Source organism: Rousettus aegyptiacus, unplaced genomic scaffold, assembly GCF_014176215.1.
Source record: "Rousettus aegyptiacus isolate mRouAeg1 unplaced genomic scaffold, mRouAeg1.p scaffold_m13_p_7, whole genome shotgun sequence".
In the NCBI taxonomy this organism is placed as follows: Eukaryota; Metazoa; Chordata; class Mammalia; order Chiroptera; family Pteropodidae; genus Rousettus; species Rousettus aegyptiacus.
The window spans coordinates 71,904,231-71,920,019 of record NW_023416310.1 but is presented as its reverse complement, the minus strand read 5'-3'; the positions used below and the strand labels follow the sequence as shown (position 1 = coordinate 71,920,019).

The 15,789-nt window shown below is 55.5% G+C and overlaps 1 protein-coding gene across 2 annotated transcripts in view; it reads left to right on the top strand.

Moving 5' to 3' along the window:
* Positions 1-15,482, top strand: part of RNF216 (ring finger protein 216) — a 115,372-nt gene extending 99,890 nt beyond the window's left edge. For both annotated transcript variants that reach the window (XM_016155207.2, XM_016155205.2), the window contains exons 16-17: positions 11,808-11,877; positions 12,562-15,482. In XM_016155207.2, the coding sequence (XP_016010693.1) occupies positions 11,808-11,877; positions 12,562-12,881 (390 nt within the window). In that variant the 3' untranslated portion in view covers positions 12,882-15,482. The remainder of the gene's footprint in view (positions 1-11,807; positions 11,878-12,561) is intronic.
* The last annotated feature ends 307 nt before the right edge of the window (positions 15,483-15,789 follow it).

The following is a 15,789-nucleotide window of genomic DNA, read 5'->3' as shown; positions in this document are numbered from 1 at the left end:
TGAGCTTTAATAAGAAATAGGGAGAAAATTATGGAAGAACATGAAGAGATTTGAACTATGGAGTTTTATAAAAATCTATCAGTTCTTCTTAAAATAATTTTTAAATGTGAAACTCAAGTTATAAGTTGCTCTGTAAGGACAGCAGTGTGACATGTGAAGAGATTTGTTCCGCCAACAAGCGATTCAGCCTAACAGTGAGTACCCTGCCAACTCGGGGCAAATGAAAGGCCTTGAGAGGGTGCACCAAGGCCCACCAAGGGCCCAGTGCTGGCCAGTTAGTTACTCCTCAGCTTTCACTTGAGACGGCGAAGGTGACCTAGACAGTGGAGAAGCATCATGTCCCTCAGCGGGGAGACCTGGTATTGTAGAGATTTGTTCTCTCCAGAGTGATCTACATGTTTACTGTAATTCCCATTTAAATTGAGTGGGACTCTTTCCTTGAAAAATTACCTATAATTTTGAAAATGAGACCGATTTTTAATATGAAGTCACAGTAATCGAAACCGTATAGACTAATACAGGAATACGCAGAAAGATCAAAGGGGCAAAACAGAGACCAGAAACAGACCCATAAGAACTTAATGCGCAATAATAATACCATTTCCATTCGCTAGAGAAATGATAGATGCATTCATTCTGTCATTATTAGCTACTCAGTATGTCCAGGAGTAGTCTGAACAGCAAAGGCCCTGTCCTCATGGAGCTCGCAGTCTGCAGAAGTCCTCCATGTAGCTGGTGCCAGTGCAGCAAAGACCGGAGCTGGAGCAGGGGCGCTGACAGCGTGACCTTGGCAGCGTCTTGGGGAGGCAGCATTTGCAGTGAGACCTGCGTCAGGAGGAGAAAGAACACAGCAGGCCGAGGAAAGAAAACAAAATCTGTTTGGGGACTAGAAGGAAGGCCAGCGTGGTTCGCAGGTGGTGAGCTAGGGAAGGAAATAGAGGCGGGCACAGGACCAGGCGGTGGTCTCACTGTGGCCAGAGCTGTTGCAAGGTTTGTGGAAGGAAGTGACTGGGCCTCATTTAAGTTTTCAGGATCGCACTGGCTACCATGTGGATTGAGAAATGGGAAAGTCGTTATAACGTGTGCTATAGATGAATGTTATTAGTATAGAAAGAGCAATATGACTGAATAAGAGGTCAGCAAACATCCATCCCTATGTTAATCAGGATCAATTTGGCTATGAATATCAGAAAGCCCAAAAATAACAGTGGCTTTGACAAGGTAGCAGTTTATTTCTCTCCCTCGTGTGTGAGCACGGTGGTGGACAGCCCAAGGGAGGATGCGCGCATTAGCGTGCTATGCAGCCATAAGGAGTGGTGCCGTTTACCTGTGCTTAAAAACATGGAGGGAGACCACCTAGGAATACCAGGTGCTGTAAATGTTTAACACACACACACACACACACACACACACACACACACACACAAACACAGAGGGAAAACAGCAGAAAAAGATTCACACTTAAAACATAAACAGCAAGTGGCTGGGGTCGCAGACCCAAGGTACCACAGGGGCGAGCAGCGACATGGACGATGGATGAGCGTGAAGTAGGCCAGCGCTGGGGGACGGCAGGGTGTGGTGGGCACTGTGGCAAACGAGAGCGTTTGGGCCCCGCCTCGGCTGCTGCTCAGCTCCCGCAGCTCGTTGCCAGATGAGACTGTGCTCAGAGTCACCGTGGCTTCAGATTTTCCAGAGAGGCTGGACATCTGTATTTTAATGTGAAATCTCCCGATTTTTAAAGATTGGTCATTCAGCCAAGTATCTTTAAAACGCTTGGAGCCAGCATTTTAGACACCAAAGAAGAGGTCTTGGGAGCCACTAGTCTGCACCCCGGTGCCGAGCGTCCCTGATGTGCTCGACAAAGGCAGCGTCGGGGTAACCGGCCACCCCCGAGAGTACACACCACCCCGGTGGCCTCACCCTCACCTTCAGAGCCACCACACATTTCAAAAGTGAGTCCTCTGTGGAAACCAGGTGTCTGTGTGTCAGGAACCTCCTCTCTGGGCAGAAATTTGGGCCGCAGGCCCAGGAATTGCTTACTCCATGGCTCTTTGACCTCCATCGCTGAGGAGAAACGGGAAGGAAAAGGGAGACTCGGAGCTGTCCTTCTGTTAGTGGCGGAGTCGGGGGGAGAGAGTGCGTGGGAGTGCTCACACGGTAGCCCGCACCGCCTTTGTGGCAGACCTTCCTGGGACCTGGCAGCTCTCTGACTCACTCTTCAGTCCCCTCAGCTAGCACATGGGGGCCTGAGCATCACTAGGAACTCCGTGAGGAAACAGGCTGCTCTCTCCTCAGCCGCAGCCCCTGAGAAGGATTCCTCTTCGGGGTGGGAGGCGCCACCCGAGGGAGGACAGTCAGCGATCCGTTTCTCCCTGTTCTTGTTCCTTCTCCTGTCACCTCCATTTCTTCCCACACGTGGAATTGATTAGAAAGGTTTCTCATGTTCTATTACCTTGTTTGGGCGCCACAGCATGCGACCGTCCCCTTGTTTTCTTGTCGAGTTGTCATATTCTACCCTGAGAAAGGCTCTGTATTTGCTAAAAAATAAAGTTGGAAAGGAAGGTCAGACAATAGAAACCCCTTCGGTTTCCTCTGGTAGCCACAGCCAGAGATTTCGTTCCACTTGTCCTGTTCCCATCAAAACTGGGATCAGCCCCGTTTCCTTGATTCTCACCAGGAGACCGATTGAATTCCAACTCAGCATCTGTTGAGGCTTCTGAGAACACAAAGCCATTCAGAAGTTCAGGGAAACAAAGCATGCCCTGTCGTCGAGCCTGTCCTCCGCCTAATGAACCAGTGGGGCCAGGAAGAATCTCTCGATTGTCAGCGAGGGAGTTGTCCCTTCACGGCTTGGAGAGAAGTTGGAGTTTTCATCCTTAATGACCAGAGATTGCTTGGGAACCCAAATGAACTCTGTATTAGAGAGCTTAAATGGTGAATAGTAACTTTAGTAACTTTTTTTCACTGTTACTTATCAAAAGTAAGCCAAAAACATCCAACCAAGAGTCTTATAAAAACAAGATGTCATTTTAGAAAGAAAAAAAGAGAAGCAAATCACAGTTTTCTGGCTTAGGGGGCAGAATGCAAAGCCATGAACAGAAACGATTTGCAGTGGGGGAAAGTTCTCCCCGGACTTCCCTAGATCCAGATACACTGACTCCTCTCTCGTGTGTGTACACTCACAGGAGTCGTGGGGGCTGGCACGTTGTCACTGTCAGAAGCCATGTTCACAGTCACCTGGCAGCCTGGGCTCTACAAGTGGGGCAGAATTCCTAACAGCATTTCCCCAAAACAAAGTCAGTGTTGATCTTGAGTTTTGGCTACCCGAAACTGCACAGAATTGTTTTCTATAACTTCTTTGTTTTTTTTATATGAGTTTGAAGCATGTTCACTTCAAATAAAACCCCAGGCTTTAACAGCCAGTTTGCAATTTACAGCTCGGTACCATTACCTCCTTGCTGTTGGTCAGGAGTCCCATTTATTGTCCCCAGGCTTGCAGTGGATTGGTCCTGACATCCACGTGTGTCGATTCTGTAACAGTCCCCTGAGACAGGTGTGCCCCCCCCACCCCAAGTTTTATAGATGAGGAAACGCTGAAGGCTGTGGTCAGTGAACAGGAGCCCAGGTCGTCGTTCTCAGGGGGCATCTAAAAGCCACCCGCCCTCCCACCTTCTTCCCTCGGCGCCAGGGGAGGGAAGAAGTGTTGGGGGAATGGAGAGGAAGAAGAGAATTGTGGGGAGGGTTCCACCCCGGAGGAAGATTCTCCAAACTTTTGGCCAATAACTAACTCAGCTTCAGCGAGGACGGTAAAGCGAACCCCCAGGTTCCCCCATCCCCCAGCTTCCACAGCTGGCCAGAGCCTTTTATTTCTAGTCACTGTTTGAAATACCATTGTCTCCATTGCAGCATGGGGGCGGTGCCAGTTTCCTGTTGTCCAGACGGGAAAATGAAGTTCAGGTCACCTGGTGAAACCAGGATAACAGCCCAGGTCCTAGACCGGATGTCGGCCCCTCCGCTCCCAGAGTCTCCACACCCTGGGGAGAGGGCTCAGATACGGAGCTCGCCTTGAGGTGCCGTTGGGACCCTCGCTGGACCCTTTCCCTATTAAACAAGTTGCAAACGGTAGAGGGGGGGCCCGGCAGCTCCAAACTGACAGTGTCCCTAGTCCAGTTTGGTTGTCACTGGAGGACATTACTAAGGAAGACCACAGCAGCACGGCTCAGTCAGTAAACACGGCATGTGGTTATGTGTCGTCTTCAGCGAATGCCAGCAGGCCCCAGGCTGAGCCCTTGACCCTGAGAGGAATCAAAACATGGCCAGACTCCAGGCCACCTCCAGGTCCCAGTGGGGGAACTCTGGACGGAAAGGCAATTGGGTGCTGGGCCTCTGTGACCCGAGGAGGTGGCTGCAGAAGCCAGCCCAGAGCCTGTCGGGACTGTGCCCCCCCCCCAACATGCAGGCGGACCCCAGCTGCACAGCGTGTGCCCCTGCGGGCTGTGCTTCGCCCTCCTCCTGCAATTTCCTGTCGCAGGGGGACAGCTGGGGCCGGGGTTCGGGGCTAGTGTTGCTCAGCGATCTGCAGCCGATCTGGGAATAATTTGAAACTAAATCCTCGGCTCTTTGGAAGCCTTTTATGAAATCATTGCAAGTTTATTAACAACAGCTGTGGCCACACATGACCTGGATCCCAGCCCCAGCGCCACCCCCAAAATCGCAGGAGGGAAGTAGCAGTTGACTTGCAATTCACAGTCACCTTTTTAAGGGGAGAAAAAGTTAACTAAAGAAGAGAAGTCACCCATTTTTCCTCCCTGGTTACGAGCGGCTGGACAGCAGGCAGGCGGGCAGCCAGCCCTGGTCACCAGCAGTGTTGTCGCAGCCAGAGGCTCCGACGGACTTCTCACAGCCCGGGCGGGGCAGCCCTGCGCCATGAGCTGAACGCCCGTCTGTCGAAGGCCCCTTCAGCCCTGGGCGGCGGTCACCATTAAGTCCGATCGATCGAGGGAAACGTTCTCTCCTTCCCCGTGACCCACTCGCAGTTTCTCTGCCCTCGTGCTCCCTGCCCAGACTCCTGCCGGGTAGGGACAAGTTAAGGAGTTGGGTTCTGTGGTGGTTTTTTCTTAATTAGAGCCTCTCTGGTGAACCCTGCCTCGCTTCCTGCCGGCGCCTGTGTGCTGAGTCGGTGCTTGGCGAGCCCCCCCCCCCCCGCATGAAGCAGGCGTGTCAGAGTCCTCGTGTCGGGCCAGCACTTTCTGCATCCTGCTGAGCTCAGAGGAATCTGGGGAAAGGAAAGAAAGCCTCTCCCTGTTAAGTGCAGCCCACTCGGTTCTCTGTTTAAAATGTCCTTCCAGATGGGCTGGGTGGTGGGACTCCATGTCACGTTCTGCTTTAATCCTTTGTCCTCTGCATTGCGCTTGGGGCGCACTGCCCACCGTGGGTACTGTGCCCATCTCTTCACAGTTCTGCTTGCATCCCCAGTGGCCGTGGACAGCTCACTTCTGCCCCAGCCTGCTGTTCCATTACACTCGGTCTTCTGAGACCCACCCATCTCAGCAAGTCCTGATCACCGACCAGTGTGCGCTCTCCCGTCTCAGCCTGGCCTCGCTTACGTGCACATTCTAGGGATCTGTTTGTTACTTTTCCCCGAGATTAGGAGGCCAGAAGAGGACTCACCCAGGCTCACTGGGTCTGTCTTAAAGGCCATGGAGAAGTGCCAGGGGAGGAGGGGTCACCCATGGTGGCCATTCACTAGGACTGCTTGGGTGTCCAGCACACTGAGTCAGGACAGAGCTGTCTGTTCCTCCCACAGCGTCCATTGGCGAGACAGGCGGGGTGTGAAGGGGCGCTCAGGTCCCAGGCGGTTTAGCCGCCAACCTGACGGAGGGCAGAGCAGTTGGAGGGACTGGCCAGCCCACTCCCGAGGCCGGCGGCCTCTGACTGCCTGCAGAGCCCAGACTGGCCAGACCGTGACCTGGTCCCGCTCAGTGTCTTGCATGTGACTGCATCCTCAGGGCCTATTGTACCCAGGCAGACTCCCCACCCGCCCCTCGTGGCTGGGAGGGGCACTTTGAGGGCCCACGTGTGAACTGGAGCAGCACACACGGGGGCGGAGCTCCTCGTGCAGAGCAGGGCTTTCTAGAAGAGAACTTCAGTCTCTTTGAAAGCCAGCTGTGGAGACAAAAATAACCAATGGGAATTAAGCCAAAATGTTTCCTGGAGTTTGGTGAGGTTAATATATGTGAGACTCAAAACCGTGTGTGTGCGTGCGTGCGTGCGCCAGGAGAAAATTCAGTGAGACCCCACGGTATGTATACAAGTGACTTGGTGGCCTCATGAGAAAACATGTAGGCGGAGAAATCCAGAAATGTTTGTTCCACTGTCAAGTTGGGCTGAGAACAGCACCCAGTTGGGGCGATAGGAGATCAGGTCACCATGAGCCAGCAGTTCCCTTGGCCTCAGGGGTCAGGGACGGAGCCCAGCGCACACCCGAGGCCGCTGGGGCCCCGAGCTCCCGGCTCCCACTCTGGGTGAGAGGCGTCTTCTGGCTTCATCTCAGAGGCCGCGTGCCGGGGAGGCCCATCAAAGACCTTCAAGCGAGTGATCCTGAGGGCTGACATGCGCGTTTCTAGGTTAGCCGACCCCAAGAAAGTAAGAATTCCCCGAGACTCTCTGGGGAAGCGGCGCACCTCCTCTGCTGTGTTGGCTGTCATCTTGAGTGGAGATGTTTTGTTTTGCCCTATTCTCTTCTGTATTTGGTGGAGAAAGGAGATTTCAGAGTTCCGCCCTTCCCAGAAAGAACCCTCTTATATTTCAAGGAGGGGAAGAGGCACTCTTTGTGGAACAAAGCAGGGCCTAAAAATAGTCTCCTGGGACAGTGCTGAGGGTGGAGCCGGGCAGTGTCCTGGGCCCCTCCAGTCACTGCTCCAGAAACTTCAGAAACCCGTGGCTTATGTGATGAAGAACTCGAGCTCTGAGACTGGAAGGCCTGGGTTCCGGCCTCACTGAGGCTCATCCGTAATGCGGGCGTTAACGAATGGCACCCATCTCGTGAAGTTACAAAGATCACGTCTGTGTGAGGTGCTTAGAATAAGAGCTGGCACCCAGCGGCTCTCAATGACTGTTCACTACCATTATTACTGCCACCGTGCTTGGCACCTCATTAAAGAAAGGCCATGTGCTTCTCACAGTAAACCTGCTGTGGAAATGACAGGCTCCAATTCGGTCACTGGGGAGTAGAGGGGTCCCCAAGCCCAGGTCTGTAGAGCCCCAAAGCTGGAGTTCTTCCCGTCATGCCAGCAGCCTGTGTGTGAGGAATCCAGTGCCGCTTTAAGATAAGATTCACGCGGTCTGGCAGCTCCACACCCCTGGACTTCCTGTGGGTGACTTCCTGCAGGGCCTGGGGACAGTTAATTCTGTGACCCAGCCCATGCACCTGGCCCGCATCCTTTTCTTTCCTCCTATTGTTCCTCGTCTCCAGCAGCCCAGGTGTGTCCTAGATTTGCAGAATGACAAGCCTTTTGCATAAGTGTCCTATCCCGAGGTGACAGTAGGGATGCCCAGAATGTTTGCCAAGGGGACTCACCCCCCAGAGGCCCCGAGAAGCCGCCTCTGTCGCGCAGGCCCAAGCCCAGGAAGTGTTCTGACGAGGGCCCGGTCTTCATGTTTTCGTCTCAGAATAACTCCTGTGCCTATCTTCACTCTTTTGTTTAACATTAATCTTCTCAATTGTAGTAAAATATATATATAAAATGTGCCACTTTTAAAGTACATAATTCAGGCTGCCTTCACTCTTAAGGAATTGAAAATGCTTAAGGGAAACTGAGAACAGAACTCCCACCCCAGATGAAGTAAGAACTCTTCCCCTTAGAATCACATACTTGGCTGAAAATATAATTTTTTCTTAAAAAAAAAAAATTTAAGTATTTTAATTCTTAGTTTCTAAACACAGTGCCCTGTGACTAACCAGTTGGATAATGTTGAAACCTGAAACTCCTAACCCATATTTACTAGCTGTAACTGACAGTTTATTCATTATTTATGGTAACAATCACTGCTCAAAATAGTTGAACGCTTTCATTTTCTGGTGAAATTTAGACTGAATTTAGAATCTAAGGCAGCGGTCCCCAGCCTCTTTGGCACCAGGGCCCAGTGCTCCTATGAGGATCTAAGGCCTGAGGATCTGAGGCGGCGGTGCGGGCGCTGGGGGCGGCCGCAGGTACAGATGGAGCTGCACTCGCTCACCCGCCCCGCTCACCTCCTGCTGTGCGGCCCAGTTCCTAACAGACCACAGACCGGTACCAGTCTGTAGCCCAGGGGTTGGGGACCCCTGTTCTAAGGGCACAGCCTACCCGGGAAAGGACAGGGCTTAAGGACAAATGGTCTTGAGTCCACTCACCAGATCAGGAATGATCAGAGCAGTGGAAGGAGGGGCAAGACTCGAGGTGGCTCTACAGAAGGTGAAGAACTCGGGGTTCACAGGCTCCTCCCCCTCCTGCAGGAAGAGTCTGGAGCCTCCGCGTCTGCTGGCAGGTGCACCAGGCCGCTCTGTCCTCCAGCGGCTGGCAGCTCCATCTGTATCACAATGGCCTCTGCGAGGGCCTCAGACCCACCCGAGGGAGTTCTTACATTGCGTGAATTCAGCGGTGCACCTCTGCCAGAGCATTTGATTTATCACAGGAAAGGTAGCATTGATAACAGACAGGTACTGTGGGGACTGGAATCTTCTACTCGAAGGAAGCTCTTATCCCTCATTCTCCGTTTATCCTGACAGAAGTATCATGAGAGTCTGAGGAGAAGGGTGGGTGAGTCTCTCATGCTGCGGAATGCCAGCTAAGACAGTGATCACGGCACCATGGCAGACGCGTCAGACAGAACGGGGCCGGCTTGGCCCTGGTCACTGCCGCGTGTCCAGCGCAGAGCCTGCTGCGTACTGGACCCGCAGTACCTGTTCTTGAGTGAAAGAATGACACACACTTCAGATTTTCCAGTGAACATTGGGCACAGGGAACCTTCAGGAGACTTTCCTGTGGGTTTTATCCAGGGAAGCTGTTTGAATGACGCCGTAGAATGGTATAAAGCATGTGCCTGGGCCTGCACCAGCCAGTCATAACTGTGAACATCTTCCTTTCTCTGGGACCTTGGTTTCTGTGCTGTAAGGAAGTTGGAATGGGTGATTTCTAAGGTGCCTTCCGTGCCAGCAGAGGCCTGGAGCCTCCCTCAGGGGACGTACGGGCATAACCGCCTTCAGGTGGTGCGGCAGAGATAGGGACGAGGTAGCGGCGATGGTGACGTGGTGACGGTGGTGTCGTGCTAATAGTTACAATTAACAGATGGCCAGAGTCAGGAAACTCGTCACTCGTACCATAGCAAAGCCACCGAGAGAAACGTGGAGGGCCTCTCCCAATCTGTACCACTTTTTCTTGAGACTTCTTATCTTTCTGAACTTTCCGTCCTTGACATTTTCCAGGCTTTTCGACCTTCAGTGATGAATGCTCACTTTGTGCTGAGTTCATGACACAGCTGGGTTCATCCAGTCCTGAAGACAGCGCACTTTGCAGATGAGGCGCTGAGGCTCGTGTCCGGGGCCTTGCCCGGGTCACGGGCCGAGAGGTGCGGAGCCGCTGCGCTCCCACGTTCAGTGCTCCTGATGGCTTTCCCTGTCGCTCCCGTTTTGTCTCTTTTTCCGAGGCCTGCCACCGGCACCAAGCTGCCAGCTCCTGATCTAGGTCATTGGTAGGGTTTATCTTGACGTTCACTTGGAGACCTTCAGGCTGTCCACCGAACCCCACGAGTGCCTGTGGCCCTTTGTGCTGATTGGCTTAGTGAGCGCTTTGAGGAGCAGTAAGTTCTCTCATTTACTGTGTCCACAGAGGCGTAAATGGCCACATCTGGCATTTTGTAGAGCATTTTTGTGCATTACCTAGGGGATGGACTTGACACCCACCAGGATTCCTTCTGGTCAAATGATTGTCTGATGTGAATCTCGAATGCATGGTGGGATCTTAACCTTAGTCACCCCTCTTCCCCTTGCCTTGCTCAGAACACCTGGCCAGGTGAAGCTGAAAAAGACCTGGGCGTATGATGAGAATTTCCAGTGTCAGAGTTGGACAGAAGCTCTGAGACCACTGAGTCCAGATTGTCGTTTGGCTTCTGCGGCCTTGAGAATGCCAGCGAAGTTAACGGGGCCTCCCGCTGCTGCCCGCAGAGCCCACAGTCTTCAGAGACGCAATCCTAAAATTTTTATCTACCAAAAAAACCCCCGTGGTACTTAGCTTCTGACTCATTCCATCGGTGTGACTTTCAGTTTCGTCGTTTGTCAGAAGCTGACCCGGTAAACCGAGAGCGGCGTGTAGCCGTCGGTGCTCCCCACGCACCGGCCGAGTGAAACTCGTGGCTCCAGGCTCAGAGGTTCGTGACTGTGCTGAAGTCACTGATTACTGTCTTGGCTGTGACATTAATAATGTGCTAAGTAAATAAGTGAACTGTCCATGGGGCTGCCACACTGTCCTCTCGTCTAGGGATTTTCAGCGGTTCTTTCCAGCTCACATGCTGTGTTCTGTGGCCTTCCATTCACATCTCACAAGTCCCGTGGGTGTCGTCCGCCAGCAGGGCCTCGGGTCAGCATGAACAGTCCAGAGTTATCTCTGACGCCTTCCAGCCCGGCGCGTCCCTGGCCAAGTGGCAGGCTCTCGCGCCTGGTCTGGGGAAGCATGCGTTTCATCAGGCTTCTGGAAATACTGAAACTTGCTCGTGCCCTTCGTCCCCGTATTGGGCACCACTGCCCTTCCCCATACTTCTTCCAACTCCCTGCTGTTAACTCTTAGAGAAGCAGCCAGAAGACCCCACGAAACAGACCAAGTCTGCCTCGGTTTGGATCGGTGCAGCCAGTGTGTTCAGATGGAGGCTGCAGCGTCCGCTCTGCTCCGTGTCGGGCCCCTCCCCGCGGGGCACCCCGCGCGCCCACGCCGTGCTGGTGCAGCAGCAGCCCTGTCGCGGGCAGCAAAAGCGTGCGTCCTGCGGGGGTCTTCGGTCGCGTGTGTGTCCCGTCAGTCTCCAGGTCATGGGCAAGCCTCTTTGCTGGGCCACGGAGCACAGCACAGGAGGGCGGGCACGGTCAGGGGTGGTCTGTCCCAGCCAGCAGCCCAGCACGGCACCCGGGGCAGGTGGAGCTGTGGGGGCTGCCTGGACGTGGTGCCCTGTTGCCCAGCACAGGCCCTGGGGAAGGCCACACTTGGGCCAGTGCCCAGGGCACCTCTTTGGCTCCTGTACCCAGGCTGGAATAACACGTTTGAAGTGCCAGTGTAGCGGGCCCGCCAGGTGTTGAGTTTGGGAAGGGGGGTGGAAAGGTCTCGGGGCGAGGTGTCTAAAGGTACTGTGTCCTTCCTTCTCTACTGGAGACCTGACCTAGGCCGGCTTCAGGGCTTAGCAGGCCCAAGGAGACACCGTTCAGCCCAGTTCAGGGAGTTGAGAGACTCTGCTGGCCTCGGAGTCTGTAGGCCCGGGTCTGACCCCTTAGGCTGTCAGCCCAGCCCCCAAATAGCCTCCTGCCACGCACAGAGCCCACTCCTCGGTCCCAGCCTTCCAGATGGCTTCCTCCCATGAACCCCACCCGGTGAGGAAGAACATGATTCCCAGGGAACTGGGGGAACGAGGTGTGCAGGCTCAGGACCCTGCTAGTCAGCAGCAGGTCTCTGGCCTAACCCCCCTGCTGACCAGCAGCAAGCCAGCACCCCGCCCCCCGAGTCCCCGTGCGGCCTCAGCACTGCGTGCAGCTGGTTGAGACCCAGCTTATCTTGTTGCTTTTCTTCTAGGAAGATGATGAGAAGCTAATTGAAGAAATCCAGAAGGAGGCTGAAGAGGAACAGAAAAGAAAGAATGGAGGCAAGTCCTCCCCCAGCACAGGCCCTGCACCCAGCACGCGCCCCACTGCTGGCCATCCCTAGGGATCCCGGTGCTCCACCCAGCCAGGGACCACCCAGGAAGTACTGTCCCTTGTGTGGCTATAGATACACTCCAGCCGCCTGTCCTGCTCCTGTGGGCAAGGCCGAGAAAGCTTAGACCCAGTCTCAGCATCTCCTTGATGGCCAGGAGGTCTTACGGGTGGGTTTGAGCTTAGGAGGCAAATCCGCCATGCCAGACTAAAAAGACAGGAGGCCCACCGTGACCACCGTGAGGTTACAGGAGGATGAAACGGCGAATCCAAGTGGCCATCCAGCCCTGGCTCTTAGGAGCGTCTCCCAGCCGCCCCGCCAGTTCTGAGCTGGGTCCGCCCGCCTCCTCCCAGGGCACTCGCTGCAGGGCCATGCGTGGGTGGTGTGGCCTCTCCTGGGTGGCTGGGTGGCGGCTGCGGGAGGTGTGTCCCCGTGCCTGCTGTGCTTTGTGCTTCAATCGGCCTCACTGTGGCCCAGCCAGCCCTCCTGTGTGCACAGGTCAGAATGATGCTGAAGGTCACAGCTCCGGGCGGGCCTCACCTCATGCTCCACGCCCCAGGCCCCGAGCTGGATGCGGGCACAGTTGGCTTTAACTATTTTCTGTACTGACCCCCCCCCCCCATGTCCTTTTCAGAAAACACCTTTAAACGCATTGGGCCCCCCTTGGAGAAGCCCCCAGAGAAAGTGCAGAGAGTGGAAGCCCTGCCGAGGCCCGTCCCGCAGAACCTGCACCCGCCGCAGATGCCCCCCTACGCCTTCGTGCACCCGCCCTTCCCCCTGCCGCCCGTCCGGCCCGTGTTCAACAACTTCCCGCTGAACATGGGCCCCATCCCAGCACCCTACGTGCCGCCTCTGCCCAACGTGCGGGTCAACTACGACTTCGCCCCCGTCCACCTGCCCCTGGAGCACAACCTGCCCATGCACTTTGGCCCCCAGCCACGGCATCGCTTCTGATGCCTGGGCCCTGCCCCTCCTAGAGCCCCACAGGGGGGGCGGCTGGGTCCTCTGCCCCCAGCCAGTGGGTCTGCCGTGCCTTCCCAGGAGGGGCGCCGGGCTCGGCTCCTGAAAGCACGGGCTGCTCTTCCCACTTCTCCTGGGAAGCGCCGCTGCCCCTTAGAGTCACCGGCAGGCTAGCTAGGCCAGGGGCGGGGGGCAGCACCCACTTCCTAACGAGTTCTGCCACCCCAGCTGCCAGTCCAGTGGCCCTGGCCACGAGGCAGCCCATCTCTGTTCTGTCACCTGTGTTGCTGCAGGAGACGAGGGGAATGTTTGCCTCCTGCCCCTCTCCAGCAGACAGAATTCTCTCAGTTAAAACCACGTAGGCCTTCCTGTGCCGCGCCGCTGGTCCCAGTAAAGCCCAAGTGACGGGTGGAGCCGTCAGGGGCCGGAGCGGTGGGAGCCGTGCTGCGAAGGCCAGGTCTCCTGCTGCCTCGAGCCGCTGACCCAAATGAGGTGGCAGAGCAGTGTCCACAGGCCTGGGAGCACCACTCAGGGTGGGGAGGCTGCAGACCATGTCCCCTACGTCTAGAACCCCGGTGACCCTTGAGGGGTCTCTCTCCCTTTTGGTCCACTCAGATGAGACCACAGAGAGACCATCTCGTGCTGTAGGTTCTGTTTTGTAGTTTAAGGAAACGTTCGCTGTTTACTCACTTTGACCTTACCTAGTTTTCCGTGGCCCACCAGATTCTCCCTCATGGAAGGTCAAAGAAACTCGTTCTCCCAGGTCAGGCGGCCTGTGCGGTCTGCGTGGTCCTGAAGCTTCAGCCAAAGGAGATCTTTTTGAGGCAGCAGTGACAGGCCCAGTGGCTCTCCTGGGCAGCCCAGTCCCTGGGGGGCCTTCTCTGCCACCAACCAGACAGTGAACAGCTCCCCTAGGTTTGGGGCAGTGGGTGTCCCCAGGACCAGGTGACCCAGGTTGTGCCCACCCGAGATCTTCCGAGCCAGTCATTGCTGTGCGGCCCAGCAGCTGCTCCCCTGAGGGTGGGCGAGTCCACACGGGTCCCTTCTGTGTTCCCGCTCCCTTTTCCTGTCCAGCCCCCACCCAGGGTTTGAGCCACCCACCGTGCGGTACGTCACACGCCAGGCTGTGCAGACCTAAGGCCTCGGCTGGGGCCACGCCTGCCTGGCTCCCCGTGTAAGTTGTCCATGTCGCTGTGCCTCTTGACGGTGGCGGGGTTCCCACGAGCACACAGTGCACCCACGGACCAGAGGCGGAGGAGCTTACAACCAGTCGCAGACACCACCCCGCCCTCTGCGCCTCCCAGACCTGCTCCCTGCCGTCGGGACTGAGCGTTGCTGGGCGTCGTCCCCGCTGCCGTTGGCTTCTCGGTTGTATTTCAAGGAATAAAATGGGGTAAATCTGCTGAGGTGCCCTTTCTTGCTGCTTTTCCTCCCGGTGAGGGCTTTGCAGTAGGCGGTCGTCAGGGCGCAGGGTGGGGCCCGTGAGGACAGGCTTGCGCCAAGTCTCCGCTGCCGGGACCTCTCCCTGGGGGGCTGTCTGCACCTCACTGCCGGCCTGAATGGCAGTGCTTTGGGAGGGCCCTGATGGGGCACACTGCGGGTGCAGTGACAGGTACCTTCAAAGCATGTCACCCATGCTTCCCCAGGGCAGGGTCTCAGATCATTGACCGCCAGCAGACATCCCACCAGATGGGGAGGGTGACCCCAGGCACTGTCCTGGCCCGCAGGCCACACCCTGAACCCCCAGACTGCCTCAGCCGATTTGTTCCCCTCTGCCCCACAGCCCTGGGCCCGTGCAGATAGACCCTGAACGATGGCTCGTGCCATCCTTGCCGTAGCGAGGGACTTGGCGTGCAAGGGTATCCTTGGCACAGGAGGGAGGGGACCGGAATAATGGTTCCCCCTAAGGCCGAACGGAGGACTTCACCTTTGAGCAGAGTTCTGGCTGTTACACGCTGCTCAAGAGCCACCCCTGCCTTCCTGAACCGTGGCACCTGATTCCTGGCGTCCCTATGCGGGTCAGGGCTCGCAGGGTCTGCAGGTGTGGCTCAGTCGCTGCTGTGGAGAAGTTCACTGCCGTCAGTCGTGACCCTACGTGACCCTCTAGGCATCAAGTGTCCCAGAGGCAGGACCGGCACGCCTGGCACCTCAACCATTCAGCACTAGTCGTGGGGTTTGGTGGAGAGACGGGGCCACAGTCATCTGATGAGCCAGCAAGTGACTGCAAGATGCAAATGACAGGAAACCCAGAGAGATCAGTCTGAGGGACAGAGCAGGAGTCCTGGAGACAGAGGTGGCCTGGCACCTTCCCTTCTCGGCCTCTGGGCTTGTTTCCCTGGAACGGGACGGCCCGGTGACAGTCCCATTCCACTTGCCTTAAAACTGGAGAAAGGAATCTAGTATTTGCACTTAGCAAAAGATTTTAAAACTTAAAAAGTGCATGACCTGTCACTTTGTATAAAAATAGCAAAAATTATTAAATTCTTTACCTTCTGGTAGTAAAAATACACAAAATAATTGTTTCAACTACTGTGTGTAAAAAGCCTGTATCATGTACCTTGGACTTTTTGTAAATAAACGTTTGTGTGCCCTGTCCCTTCTGGTTTCGTTTCTCCGCATGGCGGTCAGATGGGCCCGCCATACCTATCACGGGGGCTGCAGGACAGCCTGGCGAATTCCCAGGGTGATTAGGTGTGAACCCCACGCACCAGAGAGGTCACAGCAGGATCTGGTCCCAACGCAGCAGCCCTGTGCGGGGAAGGGAGGTTTTCCTGCCTCTCCCCTGCCCAGGAGGAAAAATGGGTGACCACGGTGCTAACTAACCCTGCTTGCATGCCTACTGAGGCCCCAGTTAGGCACAAAGGGCTTATTTTTTGTTTTTTGGCACAGAATCCCCTTCAAG